Source organism: Gouania willdenowi, chromosome 20 (assembly GCF_900634775.1).
Source record: "Gouania willdenowi chromosome 20, fGouWil2.1, whole genome shotgun sequence".
NCBI classification, from domain to species: Eukaryota; Metazoa; Chordata; class Actinopteri; order Blenniiformes; family Gobiesocidae; genus Gouania; species Gouania willdenowi.
Window position 1 is genome coordinate 8,264,990 of NC_041063.1, and position 23,194 is coordinate 8,288,183.

At 38.3% G+C, this 23,194-nt stretch overlaps 2 protein-coding genes across 3 annotated transcripts; both read right to left on the minus strand.

Annotated features, from left to right (window-relative positions):
* Nucleotides 1-912: 912 nt before the first annotated feature.
* Nucleotides 913-14,526, minus strand: LOC114454221 (phosphoribosyltransferase domain-containing protein 1-like). Its single transcript, XM_028434517.1, has 9 exons — nt 14,404-14,526; nt 12,341-12,447; nt 12,095-12,275; nt 10,336-10,401; nt 8,627-8,644; nt 4,861-4,943; nt 4,536-4,582; nt 2,932-3,008; nt 913-980 (listed from the first exon to the last, which is right to left on the minus strand). Exons 1-9 carry the CDS (start codon nt 14,422-14,424, stop codon nt 933-935), a joined length of 648 nt encoding a protein of 215 aa, XP_028290318.1. The 5' UTR covers nt 14,425-14,526; the 3' UTR covers nt 913-932.
* Nucleotides 14,527-15,882: 1,356 nt separating this feature from the next.
* On the minus strand, nt 15,883-22,731 carry enkur (enkurin, TRPC channel interacting protein). 2 transcript variants are annotated; one of them, XM_028434753.1, is made up of 5 exons: nt 22,592-22,731; nt 20,745-20,890; nt 20,453-20,679; nt 20,245-20,391; nt 15,883-16,173 (listed from the first exon to the last, which is right to left on the minus strand). In XM_028434753.1, the coding sequence occupies exons 1-5, from the start codon at nt 22,672-22,674 to the stop codon at nt 16,000-16,002; spliced, it is 777 nt and encodes a 258-aa protein (XP_028290554.1). In that variant the 5' UTR covers nt 22,675-22,731; the 3' UTR covers nt 15,883-15,999. The 2 variants fall into 2 exon arrangements, with proteins under 2 accessions (XP_028290554.1, XP_028290555.1); XM_028434754.1 differs by having other exon boundaries at nt 20,745-20,856; nt 22,592-22,722.
* Nucleotides 22,732-23,194: the final 463 nt, after the last annotated feature.

Here is a 23,194-nt window from a genome sequence, read left to right on the forward strand (position 1 = left end):
CTCTACTGCGTATATGATTGAGAGGGAGATTTTTGGTCATGTTGTTGATGTAATGTGTTTGTTGATGATTTTAATTGATTTGACATGTTCTTATTGATTTTAAGTTGTTGATTGTTTTATCATGTGAAGCACATTGAGTTGCCTTGTGTATGAAATGCACTATACAAATACATTTGCCTTGCCTTGCCTTCTCTGTTTCAGGTGTCGTGAAGCTGATGATGGCAGTTCCTGATCTGTGGTTCATGGCTCAACTAGTCTGGGACACTCTGATGTTCTATCTTTCTATCCTGTTCTGTTGGTCCTTCTGCTCACTAACCCCAACCAGTCGACGCAGATGGCTGCCACCTCTGAACCTGGTTCTAATGGAGATTTCTTCCTGTTAACAGGGAGTTGTTTCTTCCCACTGTCGCTAAATGCTTGTTCATGTGGACTTGTTGGGTTTTCTCTTTCTTATTATGAATTTTATATTTTGATATGCACGTTGAGATGACTTGTAAATTGCGCTAAACAAATAAAGTGGAATTGAATTGTCTTTGTTGAGTTATTAACTGCATCCTGTTTACTACTGAAGGTTAAAACTAATATAAAAGCCAGCATTATGTGGAGAATACAGACTGTCTGTGTGTTTTCTATGAGTCAGAGGGAGCATCATCAGGACATGAGGATCATTGCCAACGTGCCAGAGCTCCACTCCATCTGTCCCTAACACCTCCCATGATGCTCAGTCCATCCCTCATCAGTGTTTTCAACCCTTATTTGTTGCTGTTGCATTTAAGACAAACAATTAAACACGAAAATCCTTAAAACCTTTTTTTTTTGTTTATTGTAAAAAAACATTGAAAATCAGTGATTTAATATGATAAACTGAAATGACACAATGCAAACAAACAAACAAACAGTTATTTAGGAACACACGTGTTAGTTTTACAGTCTCAAACTTTGTACTTGAGCTTTCCCGTTCTGCTTATGACACAGATGTGCTGAAAGAAAGAAAGAAAACAAGCAGTCAACTACAATATTTATTTAGATTGCTGTCACACATTTGTGTAGAGAAGGAAGCAGGAGGTAAACCTCAAAGCAACAAAAAGAAAACAACTGTGTCAGAACACTCAGATACAGAATGAGGGAGGATCAATAGGAATGAAGCACACCTGAGTGGAAACAGGAGGAGCCTAATCACTCACAGCAAACAACAAATAGCCAGTATTTTTCAACCTAGGCGTGACAACGCCATGTGGGGTCACCTGGAGGCAACTAGGCAAGACCTGCATTCTTTTGGCAATTGAAAATTGAAAAAAATGGCAAAAATGACAACCTGTATCTGGACAAGTTTGTTCTTTTTACTAATCAAATTGACAGTAATAAAGCAGGAAAAACAGGAGACTGACCTTGACCTTAAATATGACATTGAGCGAAGGTCAAGGTCACATGTTGAAAGGAAATGTTGTTCAATGGTACCAGTCTGAGCACAGTATCTCAATTTGTGACCAAGTTATAGGGAAAAAAGTATTTCATTTTTGTTTTGGCTGAGTTTTGGCGTCCTGAGGGCGTGGAGGTCTCACTTTGTTCTTGACCTTAAATATGACCTTGAGGTCACGAATTGAAAGGAAATGTTGTTCAATGGTACCAGTGGCCAAGGTATAGGGAAAAAAAGTATGTATTCAGTTTTTTTTTTGTGACGTCATGAACTTTGACCCCTACCGATCTTTTTACCGGTAGGTCGTACAGCTTCGGTCCACTAAAATACTCCACTTGAGATGAGCTTTTCATAAATGTAAGCATCAAACTTGTACAATAAATATTGGTAGCGATATGGAAAATTTTGTTTTTTGACACTTGATGCGACCTTGACCGTGACCTTGACATTTTGGCTCCAAAAAAGGTTGACAAATCATCCTTGACATTGTCCCTATGCTATGACATTCGTGTCATTAGTGCTGCATTAATAGCCTAGGAGGAGTTCTAGGACAAAGCAGGTTGTGTAAGAAAAAAAAGAACAACGAGAACAATGTATCTCATAATAATAATAATATGCAGCTAAAAAAATATCTGAACTGGCACAACTTGTCACTAATCCTGGCTACTCTGTATTTGTAATACATATAACAAACATGATAAAAAAAAAAAAATTCTATCAACAACAAAAAATGTCTTTAGGGTCACCCAAAATTCTTTATATTAAAATGGGGTCACGATTTAAAAAAGGTCGGGAACCACTCAACTAAACCAAAAAAGTAAAGGAACATGAATATTTTCACTTCTCAGGCTCCTCCAACATGCTCCAGAACCTTCACGGCTAAGTTAAATCTGACCTTCACTGAATAATTATTGGCAAAGTTTAAAAAAAAAGTGATGAAAAACTACTGAAAGTATTAAAAAAATGCAGTAATTTTAAAAGCAGGTGATGTAATCTTCAAAGCTTTGTGTGATCATTAATCTAACGTTAGGGTCTGATTGATATATTTAGGCTGAGGAATGATAAGAACATGATGGAATAATGAGGAGCTAACCTCTACATTCCACAGGTTACTGCACATCACACTAACACACACAAACACACTCGTACGTTTAAACTCACACACAGAGCTGTGCGTCTTTATAGATATGTATAAACTGTATAAACTACATTCGTTCCTGGTAGATCTAAGCCTGATTCATCTTTCCAAAGCAAAATAAAAGCATCAGTGTGAGATAATCTTGTGATGAACTTGTGAATAAACCCAAACTGTTCCTAAGGAAACCACACACATGTGACTGGAGTCAAACGTCAGAATAATAGTGAACACTCAGTGAAAGGACAGAGGACAGGAGAGGGCGAGTCAGGGAGGATAGTTGCTGTGGGCGAGTTTACTCTCTCTCCTCTGTCCATTTCATCCCTTTCTCTTAGCTCTGTTAAAAGTCACACACCTCTTCTACTGAGTCATGACTTACGTTCAGGTCACGGAAGTATTCATTGTAATCCAGGGCGTAGCCGACCACGAATAGGTTTGGGATTTCAAATCCAACATCTATGGATGAAAACACAAACACACCTGTCACAGGTAAAGACAGACATATTTGTACTTGTAAAGAACTACTGTATATATACTAGACACTATGGTTAGGGGTGTTACAGCTAGTGTTGATAGCACCTGGATTTAGCATCTTTAGCATCGTTAGCATCCTCTACAGGCGTCAGGGTTATAATTATTAAAAGCTAGGTTTGACTGACTTTTAGCTGTAAATAACAACCATGTTTACTGTTAAATAAACTACAAACACAGGTTTCAAAAGCCTTTGACAGATCAACACGTCAAGTGCTGTTTGCAAGGGATTCTGGGTAATTATCTGACATAATGTATACCTTTAGAAAATAAAATACACAAATACTGATCAGCGATAACAATATGACAGTGATGGTCTCACACTGGTTCTCCTCATTTCACCTCCAGCATTTTCAACATTTCCAATGTTCCCCACATTAAGGCGTTCCCGACATTCCATAATGGTCACAAAAGGAAAATCCCACTGTTCCCAAAGCTCCCAATACCACTGGCGTTTTTAATCTTTTAACCTTCCCAACAATCCTCGCGTTCCCAACATTGCTGACATTCCCAATGTTCTCAATTTTTCTGACATTCCCAGCATTCCCGACATTCAACATTCCCGACAATACAATGTTCCCAACATTCCCAGCATTGCTAAAAATCGTAGAGCTCCCAACATTCCCACTGTTTCCAACATTGCCGATGTTGCTAATGCTCCCAACGTTTTCGACATTCCGGCATAGCCAGTGTTCCTGACAATCCAAAGTTCCTAGCATTGCCAAGGTTTCAAACTTCCCCACAATTCTCAAACTTCTCAACACTTCCAATATTCCCATTGTTACTCATATTCCTAATAGGCACAACATTTTCCAACATCCCGGCAATCCAAACGTTTCCAGCATTCCCAACATTTAACGTTCCTGTGGCATTCCCAAAGGTTCTCAACATTACAGCCTTCTATACACAACATTCCCAGAGTTTCAAATGTTTCCAACTTTCCCGGCATTCCCAACCCTCCCAAAATTGGTGGAGTTCCTAACATTGGGGAACAGTGGCTCAGTGGTAGTCCAATAACCTCTAGTAATAAAAGGGTTGGGGGTTTGTGTGAATGGGTATGAATATTGGCGGGGGTCAGAAAGGTCAGGCACCAAATGGCAGCCACGCTTTTATCAGTCTGCCCCAGGGCAGTTGTGGCTACAATCTAGCTTACCACCACCGGTATGACTGGTGTGAATTAATAATGGTTTCTGTAACTTCTGTAATGCACGATTCAAACCAATATTATTATTATTCATTCATATAATGTTCCTAAGATTTCCGACGTCCCTGACATTCCCGCTTTTCCAATGTTCCCATAATTCTCCACATCCCAGTGTTCCCAACATTTGTGGCATTCCCGATATTCCCGACATTCCGGCATTTAAATGTAAAACAATATTTGTAATTATTTTTTAACAGAAAAAAATTACAAATCATTAATACAGCCTCTTATGTTAATGCTAAACTCACAGTCTAATAGTGTCTCTGCCATGTTGGGAATTCTCTTCACCAGCAGCCTGACGCAGAGGAGAGAGAAGAACATCAGAGAATCTGAAAAACCTAAATATCAGTGTTGAAAAATAAAGAAGCATGAATCCTATAACAGTTTAAAAAAAAGGCAAAATATTTATTTGTAATTATTGGTCACATCACTTTAGAATAGAAGATATTTGATGCTTTTAAAGTGATCTGAGCTACACAAATTGATAATAGAGGAAATGCATGACTTAAACAACAATTCCTGCTGTGTCGTTTTAACTCCCACTGTTCTTGAACACACCACAGACCCACTCACCCTGCCACTTTCACCATCTTGGGTTCAAAGGTCACCACATGCTTCAGGAGAGCCGTCATGGTTTTACCTGTGTCGATCATGGCCTGAGGGATGAAATATAATAACACACTGATGATGGAAGTGTTTCTTTATTGACAGAACATGATGGTGATGAAGAATTAGGATTACAACATGTGGAGGATTTTCTAGGTCTGAATCTTTAATGTTTCCTAAAATGTATAAATAGAGGGTTTTCACTGCAGGTCATCAACCTGGAAGTCGCCAATTTGGCGATATTATAGCAGCAAAACAAAGTGCACGCACACAAGCAAATCCCACATTTCGAGAGGAAATGGTGAATTATTGCAGTGTTTTTGGCTGTACTAATCAGTCAGACCGTGAAAAACATTTGGAGTTTTATAGACTGCCAAAAGTTAGAACAAATCAGGGAGAACAACGTCAAAAGGAAAGGAGGCGCGTGTGGATAGCGAAGCTAAACCAGGATCTACGAGGCAAAAATCTTTAACAATAACCCTAACCCTAACATCCATTTCTTGTCAGTTAAGTGAATTGTTGATTGCGGCTGCTCTTAACTAATTTTCTAGTGTGATGATAATAATATAATTAATATCAAGCTATTGCATGTCGCATTATTTACTTAATATAATCATATTTAATAGCCCGCTACAGTAGCAACACAGTTGTTAAAATGTAGAGCTAAAATGAACACAAATGCATACAGGTCACAACAGGAATGCAAACCGGCCACAACGGAAGTGTTTCCGCAACGAAAGTGTTTTCGACGGACGGGTATTATGATATGATAGCCTGATATGAAAAATATGAGTATCCTGATCAACTTTCACTTACTTTCATACGTGTTTCGATGTCTTCTTCTTGTTCTTCTCTGTTCTGGTGGGTTAAAAATACTCTTATATTTTTCATATCAAACTATCATATCATAATACCCGTCCGTCGAAAACACTTCAGTTGCGGAAACACTTCCGTTGTGGCCGGTTTGCGTTTGTGTTCGTTTCTGTAAATGCATTCACCTGACACTTCCCAGCCACCGTAGAAAAATCCAGGTAGTTGATGAAATCAGGATACATAATAGACGGAAGACTCTCCGTGTTGTCACTGATCCAAGAAAAGGGAGCCGACTCGTATGGATAAGCACCACCAATAAACCCTACCTTTTCCAAATATCGTGCCCTTTCCTGTGGACAAAGTCCTTCCTTGTATGCCTTTGCATCTATGATGCATTTTTGAGGAGCTTTTCTGTGATTTATCCATCGCAATAATTCACCATTTCCTTTCAAAATTCGGGATTTGCTTGTGTGCGTGCGGTTGGTTTGAGAAGGGTCTAGCTGCAGCCACAGCCGTTATGAACCACGCTCCTTACTAACCACACCCCCTTACAATATACGCCCTATTGATCCCCCTGAGCCAATACATTTCAACTAACCTCGAATGCTTCCGCCTTCTTCTTCTTCTATAGACCCTTTCGACTGATGTCACGGCACATTGACCCTAACCCTAACGCATCTTGGAAGATTACGGCCCTATATGGATGCACCTGCGTGGGTGTGTTTACTTGAGTAATAGTGTACATTTTTTGACTTATTGAAAGAAGCCCACGTGCAAAACGATTGTCGAAGGTCGTCTTCATTTGGCCTCAATATGTCGGAGGCCACGAATTATGTTGACACTACCAGAAGCTGAGAAAAGTTGGTACAAGGAGAAACTGGGACTGATCGGCAGGAATGACCCCTACAACGTTCCTGTTGACAAATGGAATAGAGATGTATCTTATTTCCTGAGAGTGACTTATCCTGACTTTGTGAACTACCTCGTTACATCGAGCTCATACACAATGAACCACATAAAAAGTTTCAAGGGATTGGAAGCTTACAACCAATTTGTTTGTGACTGGATTTGTGAAGTAGCTGTTTTTTTTCATAATGGACTCCATGCAATGCTGGTTTTTCAGAATCGGAGATATGTTATTGATGACATACATTTGTGTGAAAAATAGATCTGCACACTCTGATCAATGCAAATTAAACAATTTAATTTCCCAAGCTTTCAGTCAAAGGACCTTCATCAGGGTAACAAACAACGTGGTTACAATGAACAGGCTTATTTAATACAATTAGAACAACTAAACATTACTGTGGGCTCTCTGCTTTGCTATATACAGTCATTCTTCTTCTTCTTTGAGGTTTTAAGGTGGTTGGAAAACTACGATTTAGTTCATTACTGCCACCCAATGGAGGACCATGGGTGGCAGATACTTTCCTTCCTTTTTTACTAACCCTAAATCTAGCCCCTAACCCTACCCGCTACCGCCTCCACTGGCTATAATTAATTTCTATTTTTACAAACCCTAACCCTAAGTGCTACTAGCCCCACTTCCTGACTATACTTACCATCAGTGACGTGCCGTCAGGGTAGGCAATGTAGGCAGTGCCTACCCAAGCGTGAATTGATATTTTGATTATTTGTTTTAATTATAATACAATTATAAATTATATATTTTTCCATTTCCAATAGCCTACAGTACCTATAAGTTTGAAAGTGTCCGCATTTTGTGCGTTTCATAGCCCAAATGACTAAACAGCGCTATTTCCTGGAACAGCTGCAGAGTCCAATCCGCTGTAAGGCAGAGGGAGGCCACGCCCCCTCCCAAAGGCACATTGCTGTTCTGCCTCCGTTCCCATTGCGTATTTTTACGTGTTTGCGCATGCGCAGTCAGGTCCCCAAGATGACAACCATTTACGTCCAAAGGCAACATAGAGAGCTGCCTTTGGACATAACCGCGCTATGCTAAATGCTCTACGTAAGTTCACAGTACATTAGTGAATTGATGCCATGTGACCGCTGCTGCTATGTTCTCTAGCTAGTGGGCGGGATAACACTACAGTCATGATGATAGTGCTAGAGATGATAGAGAAACTTTCTTTTGAGGAAAAAAGACAGCTTTTAAAATATAGGAGACCAACACCTGAGCTACCAGACCTTCAGCAAAGGTAAGGTCAGAACATTGTTTGTACTTTCTACAGTGAATGGAACAAAAGGAAGGATTGGCTTTGTGGATGCTCCTCACTGAGGCTGTTCCGAGTTGTTGTTGTCTTTTTCTCTGTGTTTCTGTGTTTCCAACACAAACAATGGATGTGCTGCCGTGTCATGAGATATATCTTGTTGGGAGAGTATGGAGGCTATATTAAATAATTGTTTATGTTTCTTTAATGTTGTTTATGATGTTGATTTTGTTAGATGGCTAAATGCTTGTTCATGTGGATCTTGTTGGGTTTTTTCTTTCTTATTATGAATTTTGTATTTTGATAAGCGCATTGAGATGACTTTGTTGGAAATTGCTTTATACAAGTAAAGTTGATTTGAATTGAATTAACACTTGACAGCAGAAACATATGAAATTGTCATTGGTGGTCTCGATTTGCAACGTGCCTACCCAACCCTAGTGGTCACGGCACGTCACTGCTTACCTTACTTTTTTACTAACCCTGAACCTAACCCCTAACCCTAACCCTAACCTCTACCGCCTCCACTTGCTGGCTATACTTACCTTTCTTTTTTACTAACCCTAACCGCTACCTCCGTGGGCATGGTTTGTAAGGGGTGTCACCTGCACTGTAACCGCGGCTGCAGTTGGATATACTTGGATTGTTTTGGTGGTGCTTATCGCCAAAATGGCGACTTCCGGGTTGATGACGCGGTTGATGATGCGCCGCGAAAAACCCTCTATAGACCTTTTTCACGCACTCACCTCCACGATGAGCACGCTCTGCACAGCGACATATAAAACAGAAAGAACAGAGTCACACGAGGAGAACACAAGCATCTGAACACATGTCAAACAAAGTGACAATAAAGAGGTGGTTTCCATAGCAACCGTTCCAGCACTGCTGCACCCGCAACTTCTTATTGGTTATGGTTAGTAATATTATAATAATATGTAATAATAATAACAAAATAAAATAGAGTAGACAGCGGCCAGAAAGCAAGTAGCAGGCGATTCCGCTGGACATCCCCGTAATCAGATTTGTTACTAAAGTATATTTAATAATGATCTTATTCAGGAATTCAATCAAGGCTAATTCATTATCATAGAATTATTCAAGGATTTAGTTTAAGATTAAATATAGAATTAGATAATAATTCTAAAAGTTTTTCATTCCATTTTTTTTTCTGTCATGGTAAAGAGCATAGTTGCCCCTTATTTAACCACAATTATTCAATAATTGATCTGCCAAGTTTACAATAACCGAGATAATTATACATCAGCATTATTTTTTTTAAGAAAATGTATAAATAATACATTAACAAATTCCAGGACTTATACGCTTACTCGCATCATCAAAATAGGAAAACAAATAACACTCTAATCACTATGTGCATATTGTCCTATTAGTCTCTCTTTGTACATTATTTTAAACTAAAATAAATTCAAACTGCTCTTTGCATTGTTATATAAATATTTCCATATTTTTCCTTCTATGGTTCCATTCCCATTCTCTGAACTAAAAAAACTTTTGTAATTATTATTATTATTATTATTATTATTATTATTATTATTATTATTATTATTATTATTATTATTATTATTATTATTCTTATTCTTATTATTCTTATTATTCTTATTATTCTTATTATTCTTATTATTATTATTATTATTATTATTATGGTATTATGTGGTGTCTGCAGATCAATTCTTTTATCCTGACTTAATAAACACACTATAACCTGCCTTATGAATAATTCTAACTGCTCTTTTCTGGAATAAAAACAACTGTTTTATGTTCCTTATGTACGTATTTCCCCAGATTTTCACACAATAACAAAGATGTGGCAAAATAAGAAAGCAATACAGTATATAAAACCAAATTCAGATCCTATTTCAACATTGACTCCTTCTATGTTCAGAGATATTCTCTTCTTTTTTATTTGTTAAAACTATAAACTTGGTTTTATTTAGATTTAAATAAAGTTTAGTTTCATTTTGATCATAAACAAAACATTTATCTCCTAAAAGAACAGATTAAATCTGACTCTACTGGTGATGAATGTTGGGTTCTGACACTCAGCGTTTCTCATCATTATGAGTTCTAACAGGAACAGCATCAGTGATGAAGTGATAAAATTATGACTCACTCTAAGCTTCATCATCATCATCGTCAAATGTTAACAGGAGGTTTTCATAGTAAAAGCAGTGAAATATGTTAGTGGTAGAGGGAGTTGTTAGATTTACTTTTTTATTCCCTTTAACCTTTGAAAAGTCTGCTTTTTTCTACGACTCAACATAATAAACGTTCGTACATATTTCTGGAGGATTCATTAATCTGTGCTGTTGTGTTGATTTTAATCACATTCTACTAACGCCTGCATCGCTTAACACTCACTAAATCTGATGATGAGGACACACTGGTCAGCACATATTTAGATTATAATAAAACTCCTACATTTCCAAACTCAAACCTTTCCTCGTAGAAACGACAGATCTGGACTTCCAATGATGTGAAGTTCTTCAGTAGATCGATCGTTCTGAGAAAAAACAAACAGAATATTGGTAGAATAACAAACAACAACTCTGTACATTACCCAGAACCACCTGCAGAAAACTATAGATTTAATCACTCAATAAACCTTTGGGTGAACAAATGTTGTGTTTTGTCTTTTTTATCATTTGTTTCTGTTCAAATGTATACATTTGAACCTACGGAAGCAGATTAGGGGCAGTTTTTATGGAGAAAATAATTTTGGGCAAATCAATAAAGTCACAATTTTGAGATTAAAGTAAAAAAAAAAAAAAACACGATTAAAGTCGCAATTTTGAGATTAAAGTCGAAAAAATTAGATGAAAGTAGAAATTTCAAAAATAAACTCTAAATACAATACAGTAAATTAGCCCTATAGTCAGCTTCCATAGATTTGAATTTATTGGCAAACCTTCGACTTTCATCATTATATTGTATTTTGAGTTTATTTTTGAAATTTAATCTCGTCTTTTCAACTTAAATCTTGACATTTCAACCCGAAATTATTTTCGCCATCAAAATTGGCCCTAATCCTCTTTCGTAGATTACAATCTAGGAATTTGAACAGACACAAATAAAAAAAAGATAAAACACAACATTAACTTACCCAAAGGTTTATTGAGTGATTAAATCGAGATTAAATTGAGATTAAAGTTGAAATTTCGAAAATAAACTAAAAATACAATATGGTGATAAAAGCTGAAGGTTTTCTAATAAAGTCAAATCTACGGAAGCAGACAAGGGCCAATTCATTGTAATGTATTATGAGTTTATTTGCAAAATTTGAGTTTAAAATCAGAATTGTGAGGGAAAATAAGTCAGAATGTACTTGCATGTACTTCACATGCAGCGGAACAATAAACGAAAAATAATTTCCTTTTTGTATTTTTGACTGCTGGACTTTTACATTGTTTTTTTGGGGGGAGTGCAGGTGGGGTTCAGTTTTACTAAACTTATTAACGCATTAGCTCACTAACAATATCACTTTGATGAACTTTGACCCTGTTGCCATTGTCAAAACTTTGATGCTCCATCTCTGCAGTTCATCAAACGTCCTTGAGTTTCCTTTTTAAACATGAACAACAGCGACACCATGTGGCTGACGTAACAAACCTATATTTGGTTTAAAGGTTTTTTTTTTTTGTTTTTTTTTTACAAATCATTAGTTTGAATGCATTATTTCCCTCTTTTATGTCCTATTTCTAAAAAAACAAAAACATGTTAATTTTAAATGGAAACAAAAATACCTTAAAAATCAGAGTTAAACCACAAAAATCAAACCAAAGCGAATACCATGTTCAAGATTATATCTTTCTGTTCTGTTGCTACCTACTATCTACTGTCTAACTAGTCAAAGTTATCATGTTATGTATCATATTTAAATGACTTTAAGTCAATGCTTTTACATTGGAAGTATATGGTTTTAAATTCAAATGTATGAGGATGAAGTAAAATCTGTATTCAACATTTTTTAAATCCAAAAACTCAAAACAAATCACCAAAACGTTAGATTTTTCTCTTTTAAATTTGATCACTTTATGTTGAAATTAACAAACCAAATAATAAATCATCATAATTTATTGATCCAATGAATCCTCTTCAGAATAAATGAAGGCCATATTTTCTTATGGTTAATGACCCATATTTTGGTAGTGACCCACATGCTGAGAATTACACTATTAAACTATAAAGTTGCGTACCAGGTAACTCTTGAGGCGTATGAACTCCACCCTGGTCTCCAGGTATTTTCCTGAGTTACGACCCAGAACTTTGATGAAGTCGACCAGGTCTGAACAGAACTTGTACCCTCCCTTTAGAACACACAGAACCACCAGGTGGTCCTCAAAGTCCTGCTGGATGGAGGAGGCCAGGCACTCGATCCTGATGAGGAACCAATCACAGCTCAGTGTGTGTGTACAGGTGTGTGTGTGTACAGGTGTGTGTACCTGTCCATAATGACTCCATGAGGGATGTAAACACTCTCTATGTCGTCATGGTAATGTTCTGGGTAGGTGAACAGGTCCACACTGTGTCCAGGCCACTCGTCTTTAATCTGAGATTGGATCAGAACATCACAGACATTAACACTTTAATACACATAATCACATTCACACATTAACATGTTCTCATTGGTTCCTATTCTCAACATGGATGCAATGCAACAACAACAACAAAAAAGACACAATATGTATAGATCAGACTTAGTAAACTAGCAGCACACAATGACTAACAATAGACCACTACAGTATTTATTCATTTATTTATTTATGTTTAATGATTGCAGAGTTGGTCCTCCATACATATACACAAAAATGACAGAAAATTACACAAAACAATAACAGAAATACACAAAAACATAGTTCCTTAGTTGTGTGATAACAGTTGTCCACATCTGTGTGTGCCCCCCCCCAATACACAAAACAACAACAAAAATACACAAAACTACACTAAACAAAAAAAAAAAAATACACAAAAAGGATTTTTAAAGAATTAAAAAATAGCACAAAGGAACAACGAAAAAACACAAATTTTCTCCGAAAACACACAAGAAGTCTACAAGTATTTGCAAAAAAACAGAAAAATACATAAAATTACTTATAGAAAACACAAAATGAGCAAAGAAGGTACAAAATAACTCGAAATGAGAATAAATTGCACAAATTGAGCAAAAAATGCCCAAAAAACACGCAAAACAACAGCAAACATACACAAAAATGGTATACAGTATATACAGTGGTATGCAAAAGTTTGGGCACCCTTGTAAATGTTCATGATTTTCCTTAATAAATAATTGGTTGTTTGGATAACAAATTCCAGTTAAATTTATCATATAGGAGACAAACACAGTGATATTTGAGAAGTGAAATAAAGTTTATTCGATTTACAGAAAGTGTGCTAGAATTATTTAAACAGAATTAGGCATGTGCATAAGTTTAGGCACCCTTGCATCTTATTGATTTTAATACTCTTAGCACTAATTATTGGAACTCAAAATTGTTCACAAGGAACAACTGAATACATCTACATGTATTAGGAAAATAACACACAAAATGAGTAAGAAAGTTTCTAAAAAATGATTTCAAAAATAAGCTAAATTACAATAAAATTCACCAAATGAGCACAAAAATAATTGCCAAGAGAAAAACACACAAACTCTTTGTAGTTTCCTGTATTAATGCTCTGATTGGTCATTATTCTAATGCTGACATGGATGTTGATCATGTGACCCTCAGATCAGACACAATTACATTATTGTAGCCCCGCCCCCAGTGATAACAGTTGCCCATGTCTGAGTTACATTATTTTAAATTGTTGACATTATATGTGGCCTTTGGTAAATTGTGCCCAACGTGAACATAAAAATATACAAAAAGACAACAAAAATACATGAAACAACAACAAACATACACAAACATTCACAAAAATACACAGAAATGGTACAAAATGAAAAGAAAAAAAAAAGCACAATGGGACAATTAAAAAACACATTTTCTCCCAAAACACACAAGACATACATGTATGAAGAAAATAAGACACTAAATGACTTAAAACAAAATGAGCAGAAAAGATTTGCTTTTTTAATTTTTATTTTATTTTATTTTTTAAAGGAATTTCCCTAAAAAAAAAAAAGGGGGGGGTTACCTTGTTTGTCTTAAAAATGTATTCTCAAAACAACATTTGAGCACATTTAAATAGATAATTTCTTCACAGTGACTATTGTTTTAATGCTAAATTATTTCTTCCTTCCTTATTTAAGTTTAAATTGCCTGTTTTTATTTATTTATTTAAGTCCTATTGAGACAATGAGGTCCCTTTTATCCTTTATTTAAAAAAAAGGACATGTTTGGACAACATATTTATCATTTTATTAACAATATAAAAGGCTTAAATGTGGAAAAAATACCTCAAATATAAAAAAAGAATCCATACAAAAAAGAAAACAGAGCGAAAAATGATGTTGTTAATTCATAAAAATATTAAATAAAATGTAATAATTGATGTCACTTACCACAATTCTTCTTTTCATCATGTTTGCAAAGTGATCTGTAGGATAAAAGCTGTGAGTGAACAGGAAGTGAAATGATCATCAGATCTATAGATGTTTTATTTTAAAAACTAAGTCCATCTCTACTTACAGACTGAGAGAATGAAGAAAGGAGGACGATGGAGGAGGAAAGGAGGATCACGCTGTAGTTATTAACCCTCAAACAAAGACCTGCTGTGCTTTAGGTCTAATTATGGCTTTATTTAATAATCAGCTTCATGTGATGCTGTTGCTGGACAGAGGCCAATGAGAACCACAAGTCATTCTATCATTGTGTTTATTAACACAGTAAAAATAAAAAGAGTTTGAAAAAAAAAAAAAAAACACAGTAAAAACATTAAAACACACATTTATGATGGTCTATTGTTCTATGAATCTGTGATAACCACATTTATTTATTCATCTGAATAATAGCCACTGTTATCCAGGTAGTTTATTATTAGTCATCTTAAAGATGGAAATCCTTGTTTTAATCAGAAACAAAATGGGTTCAAAGTGACCAAAAATAGTGGAAAAGGTGGTGAAATGAGATTTTAAAAACTTCTGAAATTGGTTAAAAGTTGCAAATTAGAGTGGACAAAAACAGACAGAACAAGTTCTGATGAACTACGGCCGGACCCGCGGAACTTCTCCACACCAAATAGCACGTCCCACGTTCCCGAGAATTCAGTCATATGACTCGGTTCCACCGAGTAAAAAAAGGTCTGAGAGAAGCTCTGAACATCTGCTCATAGAATATCCATGTCAAACTACAGCCCGATTCAAAGAGCATTAACGGAGGAGTAGTCATTTGAAAAATGGGGGCCCCAGGGGCCCCCAGGGGCCCCCGTGGCACATCCATAGATTATACCAAATTTCAGCCTGATCCGATCACGAACAACAGAGAAGTAGCGATTTGAACTAGTGTGCACAACAACAACAACAACAAAGTGAGTGGCGTTTTGAGTCCCGTAGCCAGGCCTAAAAAGTGGTAAAAAGGGTTCAAAGTGTTAATATTTGAACAATTAGTTTAAACTGGCAAATAATGGGCATGACAAATGGAAAATGTGGTTAAATTTGCAAAAATAAGCATGACATATGATGAAAAGAGGTTAAAAGTGACAATAACGGGGTCAACATACAGTATGTGACATTAGGTGGAAAAGTGGTGGAAAGGGTTTATACAGTAGGTGCTGAACACGTCTTGAAAGTGTAAAACGTGCAGAAAAGGCTTTGAAATGTGATGTAGAAGTGTCAGAAATGGGAGTAATGTAGCAAAAATTCATGAAAAGGAGCAAAAATATAGAAATAAAAGGTGATGAAAATAGGTTAAAATATGGAGAGTTTGGTGTCGTTGCAGAAAAAGGGTAAAAATAATCAAAAATGGGCTGAAATTGATGAGAAAAATTGTTCGTTTTTTGAAGGCATCTAAAACCAATGGGAATAAAAAGTCGGATATTTGTAGGAAGTCAGTCCAGCTTTTATTTCCACTTCACAAACATCAAAGTTAGGGACACGTCACAATAATAGATATAGATATTTATATGATATATTGACTGATATCTCCCAATCATTGTGTGTCTAATATTTGGGGATATAGATGGTTTTGAACCTCTCCAGGAGGTTAATGTCCTTCTCCAGCTGGTCCATGGCAGCCTCCAGCCTCACTTTGTGATTTTTCTCTGACATGGTGTCAATGACCAGTGGGAGGCCCTGGTACTCCTGGAGCAGACCCCCCCACTGCTTCTTCAGACCCTGGAACAAACCAGGACACCACACAGAACAGTCAGTCATTAGAACATGTTTAGTCTTCATTGATACGTTACTAATGTTGATTATAGCTCATTAATTAGCCTCTTATTTTATAATTACTCCATTAAGATGGGATTATTTTTTTAAGAGACACAAATTGAACTTTGAGGATTCAGATCAGATAACCTACTGAGATTTGTCCCCTGTGGTGGACACATGTATGCAGACAACTTTAATAAAATGTATTGACCTTTATTTGCTGATACTTCCTGTTTATGGGTTCAACTTCCTGTAGAATAAAGAGATAAACTTGGCATAAAATGGGTTTTTTCAGTTTGATTACACACACTTTGTTGCTATATAACCACTTTGTGTTTGTAGTTGTGTCCTGTGTTAATGCCCTGATTGGTCGTTTTTAATAAAGGATTAATCAAATGAATAAATAATTGAATATACACTTAATAAATAAATAATTGCAAAAATAAATACATTACTTGGTTGTTGTTTTTAGGTGCACAAACCACACATTTTTTAACCTAATGTGACACCATAGGTATGTATGGAGGAATCATATGTAACCAATCCTGCTACAGTTTATTTAGGACCGCCCACTGTCTGTTGGTGGCTGGGCCACTACATAGAGTGAAAATACATCAGGATGGTGTGGTCGGGCGTGGCGGTGGGTCTCGGGGGGGCTTTGCTGGGGTCTCTCCTTGCGGGGTCTTTCCGGGCGGTGTCGGCCTGGTGGAGCGCGGGGACGCTTCCTCCCCTTGGGTGAGGCTTGGTGCTTGTTTCGTCGGCTGGTGGCCTTGGGGGCGGGCCCCGCAGTGTGCGGGCCTGGGGCGGCCTGCCTCGCCGGTTTGGGGGGTGGGTGTGCTGGGGGTGTGCTGGTGTCCTCACCGGGGTTGGGGCGGGGTTGCTAGGTGCCTCGGAGCGATGCTGTTTACTGGGGGGCGGCGCTAGCTGTTCCGGTGGTGGAGGTTGCTGTCGGCCGCCTGGTGGGTCTGTCCTGCCATCTGCGGACTGGTGGGTGGGTCCGGGGCATCTTTGGCTCGGGGCTGCGGTTCCGCACTTGATGTGTGCCTTTGGGGTGCCTCCGTCCCCGCGGTGGGGATCGCCGGTTGCTCGCGGGCCGGTGGGTGGCGCTGCTCCGTGGCTGGCGCTGCCCGGGGGGCGGCGGGCCCTGGGCTGCTGGCCTTGGGCTGTCCGGGGCTGTGCGGTCCTGCTGGGCTGTGGCCGGGTCCTGGGCGGGGGTGGGGGGTGCGTCCCGGGGGGCTTGGCCCGGGGACTTGCCCTTGGGGGGTCCTGGTCCCGGGGGGTGCTCCTGGGGCCCGGGGTGATTGGCTGGCTGGCCGGGCCGGTCCTGGCGGGGGTCTTTCGGGGCGGGTGCCGCGTGCCGCGCCCTTGCATACCTAATGGTACGGCCCCTGCTTGGGCAGTGCCCCGTGAGGCAGGGTGCTGGGGATGCACAAGGCGGTCTGGCTTGGCCCTTGGAGGGGGCCCTGGCTTTTAAAAAATAAAATAAATAAATAAATAAAAAAACTAAAGCCCGTGGCGCGGGCGACATCAACAATAGGTGATTTGGGGCGCCATGGGGGGCTAGGTTGGGGTGCCTGGGGGCCGACGGGGAGACTCCCGGCGGCCCCCTGGTGCCTTATGCGGCTTGGGGTGTGGTCGTCCTCCCTGGGCGGGCTGCTCCTGGTGCTGCGTTCATTCCGGGTCCCTCTGGCATGGGGTCGGGTCCCTGCTGGCTCTGGGCCCGGCGGCGGGTGCCCGCCGGCTGCCCGTTCGGCGTGGCTCTGGTCGTCTGCTGGGCGTGGGCTTTGGCTCCTCCGCTGGGGTCTCGGGCGGGGAGCTCTCTGGGCCCTCCCCTCGGGGGGTTGGGCGCGGGGGTGTGGGGGGGGTGGGGGGGGATGGGGTGGGGGGTCTGGGGGTTGGGGGTTGGATTGGTGGCGTGGTGCGCTGGGTCCTTGGCTCCTTGGGGCTTTCTCGGGTGTGTATGGGGGGGGCGATGGTTGCCTCTCGGTTTGGGATCTTGGGGGCGTTCGGGGGGCTGCTTGGCCGTGTGGTGGTCGCCGGGGGCCCCCGGGTTGCCCGCTCTTGCTGCTGGCCTGGCTGCTTCCGGGGCCCGGGGGCGGCTCGTGGGTTTTGCAGTGGCGGTTCTTGGAAATACATTTGTCATAGATGCACTGGCCTTGGGCTGTGGGATAACACTCATACTGGGCTCAACCACAGACACGTTGTTCCCAAATACCTGTTCTATGGAATTTCCACTCACTTCTTCCTCTGCTCACAGCCACCACCATTATTCCTAAGCCGCACACTGGTCACCAAACTGGCTTGATAACTCAACAATAAGCACAATATACACAACCACAATTTCACATCGCATCACTTGAAATCTATCGACTACTCCCCACCCATTCCATTTCCTATCTTGTATTCCTCTTCCCTGTTAACTTCCCCACCCCTCTCCAACCCCTCACCTTGGTGTAACACTGCCCTCTCTTTTTTTACATCCTCCCTTTAATAAAGTATTTCTTACCCTTCCCTAGGGAGGGCTGGTGATGGTCACAATTATGCAATGAAATAAAAAAAAAAAAAAAAAAAATAAAAAAAAAAATAAAAAAAAAAAAAAGGACCGCCCACTTAATTAACTTATGACACAGAAATATGTAAATAAATACATGTGGTAATGCAATTATATATATATATATTGAATATCAGAAATATAAAAATAAATACATAAATACATGTAAAAAGCATGAATTAAGGAAATAATAAATAAATATAATAATAATGCATGGATTTCATAGACATTGATGTACATTATTCTTTCATTCCACACAAAGTGGTGGTAAGCTACTATTGTAGCCACAGCTGCCCTGGGGCAGACTGACAGAAGCAAGGCTGCCATAGTGAACCTTAGGCCCCTCCCACCACCACCAACACTCACACACCACATTCATACAAGGCAATGTGGGTGAAGTGCCTTGCCCAAGGACACAACGACATTGGATAGGATGGGATTCAAACCCCCAACCCTTTGGTTATTGGACAACTCAATCTCAAAAACATATTATTATTGTTTATTTGATATTATGCAATCCAAAATGCAGCTTGAGCTGTTCAGCACCTCCTGTAACTTAAAGAATGAGAGAGTAAAGTTGCTCAAATTAAGCAGTGTTATTAAATTATTTATGATGTTCTACATGATAAATATCATACAACACTCAATACATGTGCTTTAATATGGAAAATACACTTTAATATAGAGGGACAGTCTTTCTGTTAGTTGTAAATCAATAAGTTAGTAACAGGTAGGAGAGAATAAAGGGATACATGGGGATTAAAATGTATTTAAAAGCCAAACAACGTAGATTATGGCATTAAAAACTGGGTGATACTAAAACCTTCAAACATTTCAGAGACATTGTAAATGTGTCCTCGCCCGTACTGCATACACATGTAATAATATCACAGAGTTTATCATTGTCCCAGTTGTTAGAGCTACTATATTTACCATATCTATTCCTGGTTATTGTTTAACAGAGTTTTATTGGGCTTTATTTACCAATGATTAGTTCCTACTGCTTAGAAAACACACGGAAACCAGTTGTATTTTTTATTATTTATTTATTATCATTTAATAGATTACCTCATTCAGATGTAGCATATGCTAACAACAGGAACTATGCACAATAATAAAATAACATTTATAAACTTATGCAGTAGGAACTACTTGCCGGTAAATAAAGCCCTATTAAACTCTGCTAAACAATATTTGCTCCATGATAAAGATAATAGCTCTAACAACTGATAAAATGATCAATTTGGTGATATTACAGCCTGTACATGCTACAGGAAGCAGGAGGGTCACATGTCACATGTCATCAGCTGTTGGTCCTAGAACACTTTTTTACTTTTGTGAACCTTTAAATTTTATGTTGCTGTTTTTTTTATTTCCTAGTCTCTGTGTTTTTTGGCACTTGAAATATTTGTATATTATGTAAATTATATTAGAAAAGGGAAAACGGTAATGAAAACTTTTGACTGCTCCGTGTATGGCCGTACCTCCAGCGTGGCCCTTCTCTCCTCCTCTGTCAGGTGTGTCATGGCCATCTCCTCCTTGTGTTGTCGTATGAAGTTGTCGTATTCTTCCTGAGCTCTGAGCTGGGCCTCGTGACGACGCTGCAGATACTCAGGAACCTCACCGTAGTCCTAGAGGAGTGAATGAGTGAGTGACTGACACCAAACAGAGACGCTCCTGCTCATTCTGAACCTTTTTATGGGTGTATTTGGGAACGAGGCCCAAGTTCTCCAGCACTTTTCTGTGTCCCGTGTGTGAGTCGACACACACAGGCTGAGGCTTCACAGGAGGAGCTGAGGTGGACTTTAGGAGGTTCTTCTCTCTGTGGAACCCCATCAAAGGAGCTTCAGAACGCTTTGGAACCGCTGGTTTCCTCTCAGTGAGGCAGTGTCTGTGGAGGCCTTTAGAGATCTGAGAAACTAAAAGAAACCATGAGGAGTCACTGTTTATTATGAACGCTGTGATTAAAGACTAATAAACTCACTCTCACTCAGCTTTGGTTCTTTAGAACGTCTCTTCAGGTATTTATCAGTAGAAGGTATTTCTACTTCAGCGGCTCCCATCGTTCTCCTGGAATCTTTCACTGACTTTGTCTCCTGAACAACCATGGGTCGGTATTTAGAAACATATCTGAGAACGACACGTACAATCACACATGAAACTACACAATTATTACGCAATTATTACAATTACAATTGTAGAAAATCTACCAATCGATGCGTTATTAATTTACTGGGTGGAGGGAAAAATGTGGTTCACATTGTAAAGTTGCACATGTTAAAATAAACACCAGCAAAGTTTAGCAACAAACCACATTTAAAAAACTTGTGATTTTTCTTATTGTTATTTTTGACCAGATTTACAGCAATATTCTTGAACTTTGTGATATTTATTTTTCTCATAAAAATATAGTGTCAATGTTAAATCTAAATGTTAAATCTAAATCTAAATGTTGAATATGAAATCTAAAACTAAATGTTGAATATAAAATCTAAATCTAAATGTTGAATATGAAATCTAAATCTAAATGTTAAATGTTAATTCTAAATCTAAATGCTAAATGTAAATCTTAGCACTCGTTTGTGCGTAGCGCTCGTTCGCATCAATGACCTTTTATTTTGGCACATCTGGTGAATTTGCTAAATATATATTTTTACTCGTGGCATTTAGATTTAACATTTAGCATTCAGCATTCAGCATTCAGCATTAGGCATTAGGCATTAGGCATCAGGCATTAGGCATTAGACATCAGGCATCAGGCATTTAGCATTAGGCATTAGGCATTAGGCATTAGGCATTTAGCATTAGGCATTAGGCATTTAGCATTAGGCGTTAGGCATTAGGCATTAGGCATTAGGCATTAGGCATTAGGCATTAGGCATTTAGCATTAGGCATTTAGCATTAGGCATTTAGCATTAGGCGTTAGGCATTAGGCATTAGGCATTAGGCATTTAGCATTAGGCATTTAGCATTAGGCATTAGGCATTAGGCATTTAGTAGCATTTAGATTTAACATTTATATTCAAATGTAATATTTAGATTTAGATTTAACATTTAAGATTTACATTAAACATTTAGATCTCACATTTACATTTAAATGTAACATTTAGATTTATTATTGACACTATATTTTTACGAGAAAAGTAAATATCACAAATTTCACAAATATTGCTGTAAATCTGGTCAAAAGTAATGTAAATTCCCCAATAGGGAGGTTATTGAACATTTATATTTCAATTGTAAAAAAAAAAAAACTCAACATTAATTTTGAACAAGGACAAACTTTAAAAACAGTACAACTTCTAATTTTCAATTTAATCTTCATTATGAACATTATCAGAGCCATCTATATCTGAAGAATTAAAGAAAGATTACCAAAGACTGTTAATGTTACTGAGATTTAAGATCATTATTCGTAGTGTAATTAATAATTTTCTATTATTTTACTTCTAAATTCCCTGCTGCAGTTTCATGATTATTAAACAGTTTTAGGTTCAAACAGGAAGTGGGAAGAACAAATAATAGCACAGACAGGAAACTCCAAATTACTGAAAAACTAAAAGAAATAATGGGAAAATGTCAACAAAGACAGAAAATATTACCTCAAATATGAACTAGAAAATGGAAACATTAAGTCAGGAACATTTCAAAGGTACTAAGACATAATATTTATACACAAAAATATACTAACAAAACCAGAAAATCTAATGTTTTATAGACTGATGAGGTCAAACCAAAGCCACAGAAAAGTAGATAAAACTAGAGCTGCATTAGAGAATGTGAACAGCTTTAAACATTTGTGTGAGAATGAAATAAAAACCACTTCTCACCTCTTTTCTTTCTTGATTTCACTTCCCTCCTCCTCCACCAGACACGAATAAACGCTTTCTCTGGGTTTTACCACCTCAGACATTTCTATTATTTCTCTTCAGCACAGACACAGATCTCTGCTGTGGAACACAAAGCCAGGCTGTTGCTAAGCAACCAGTCAAACAAACGCTGCCTCAACAAGCTCTGAGACCGTTAACCAAAGAGGAGGAGCTTTTATCACAGGGGGCGGGGCCACAGACATCTGAGGGTCACATGATCAACATTCATGTCAGCATTAGAATAAAGACTAAAGATTATCCTTGATTTTGTTGTTGTTTTTGTGTATTTTGCTCTGATTCTTTTACACATTCGTCAGCCTTAAGAGTTTCTGTTGTCGTTTGTGAACTTTTCTATCATTTTTTTTTGTCTTTTTTCTATCATTTTGTGGGTTTTTTGTTGTTGCTTTCTGTGTTTCATGTGTTTTTGTTTTCATTTTGTGTATTTATCTGGAAGTTTTTCAAATTTTTGGAGTCATTTTGTTGTTTTCTATTTAGTGTGTGTTTTGTTGCTGTTGTTGCTGTCTTTTTTGTCCATTTAAGGGCCTCCAGTTGCCAATATCTGCT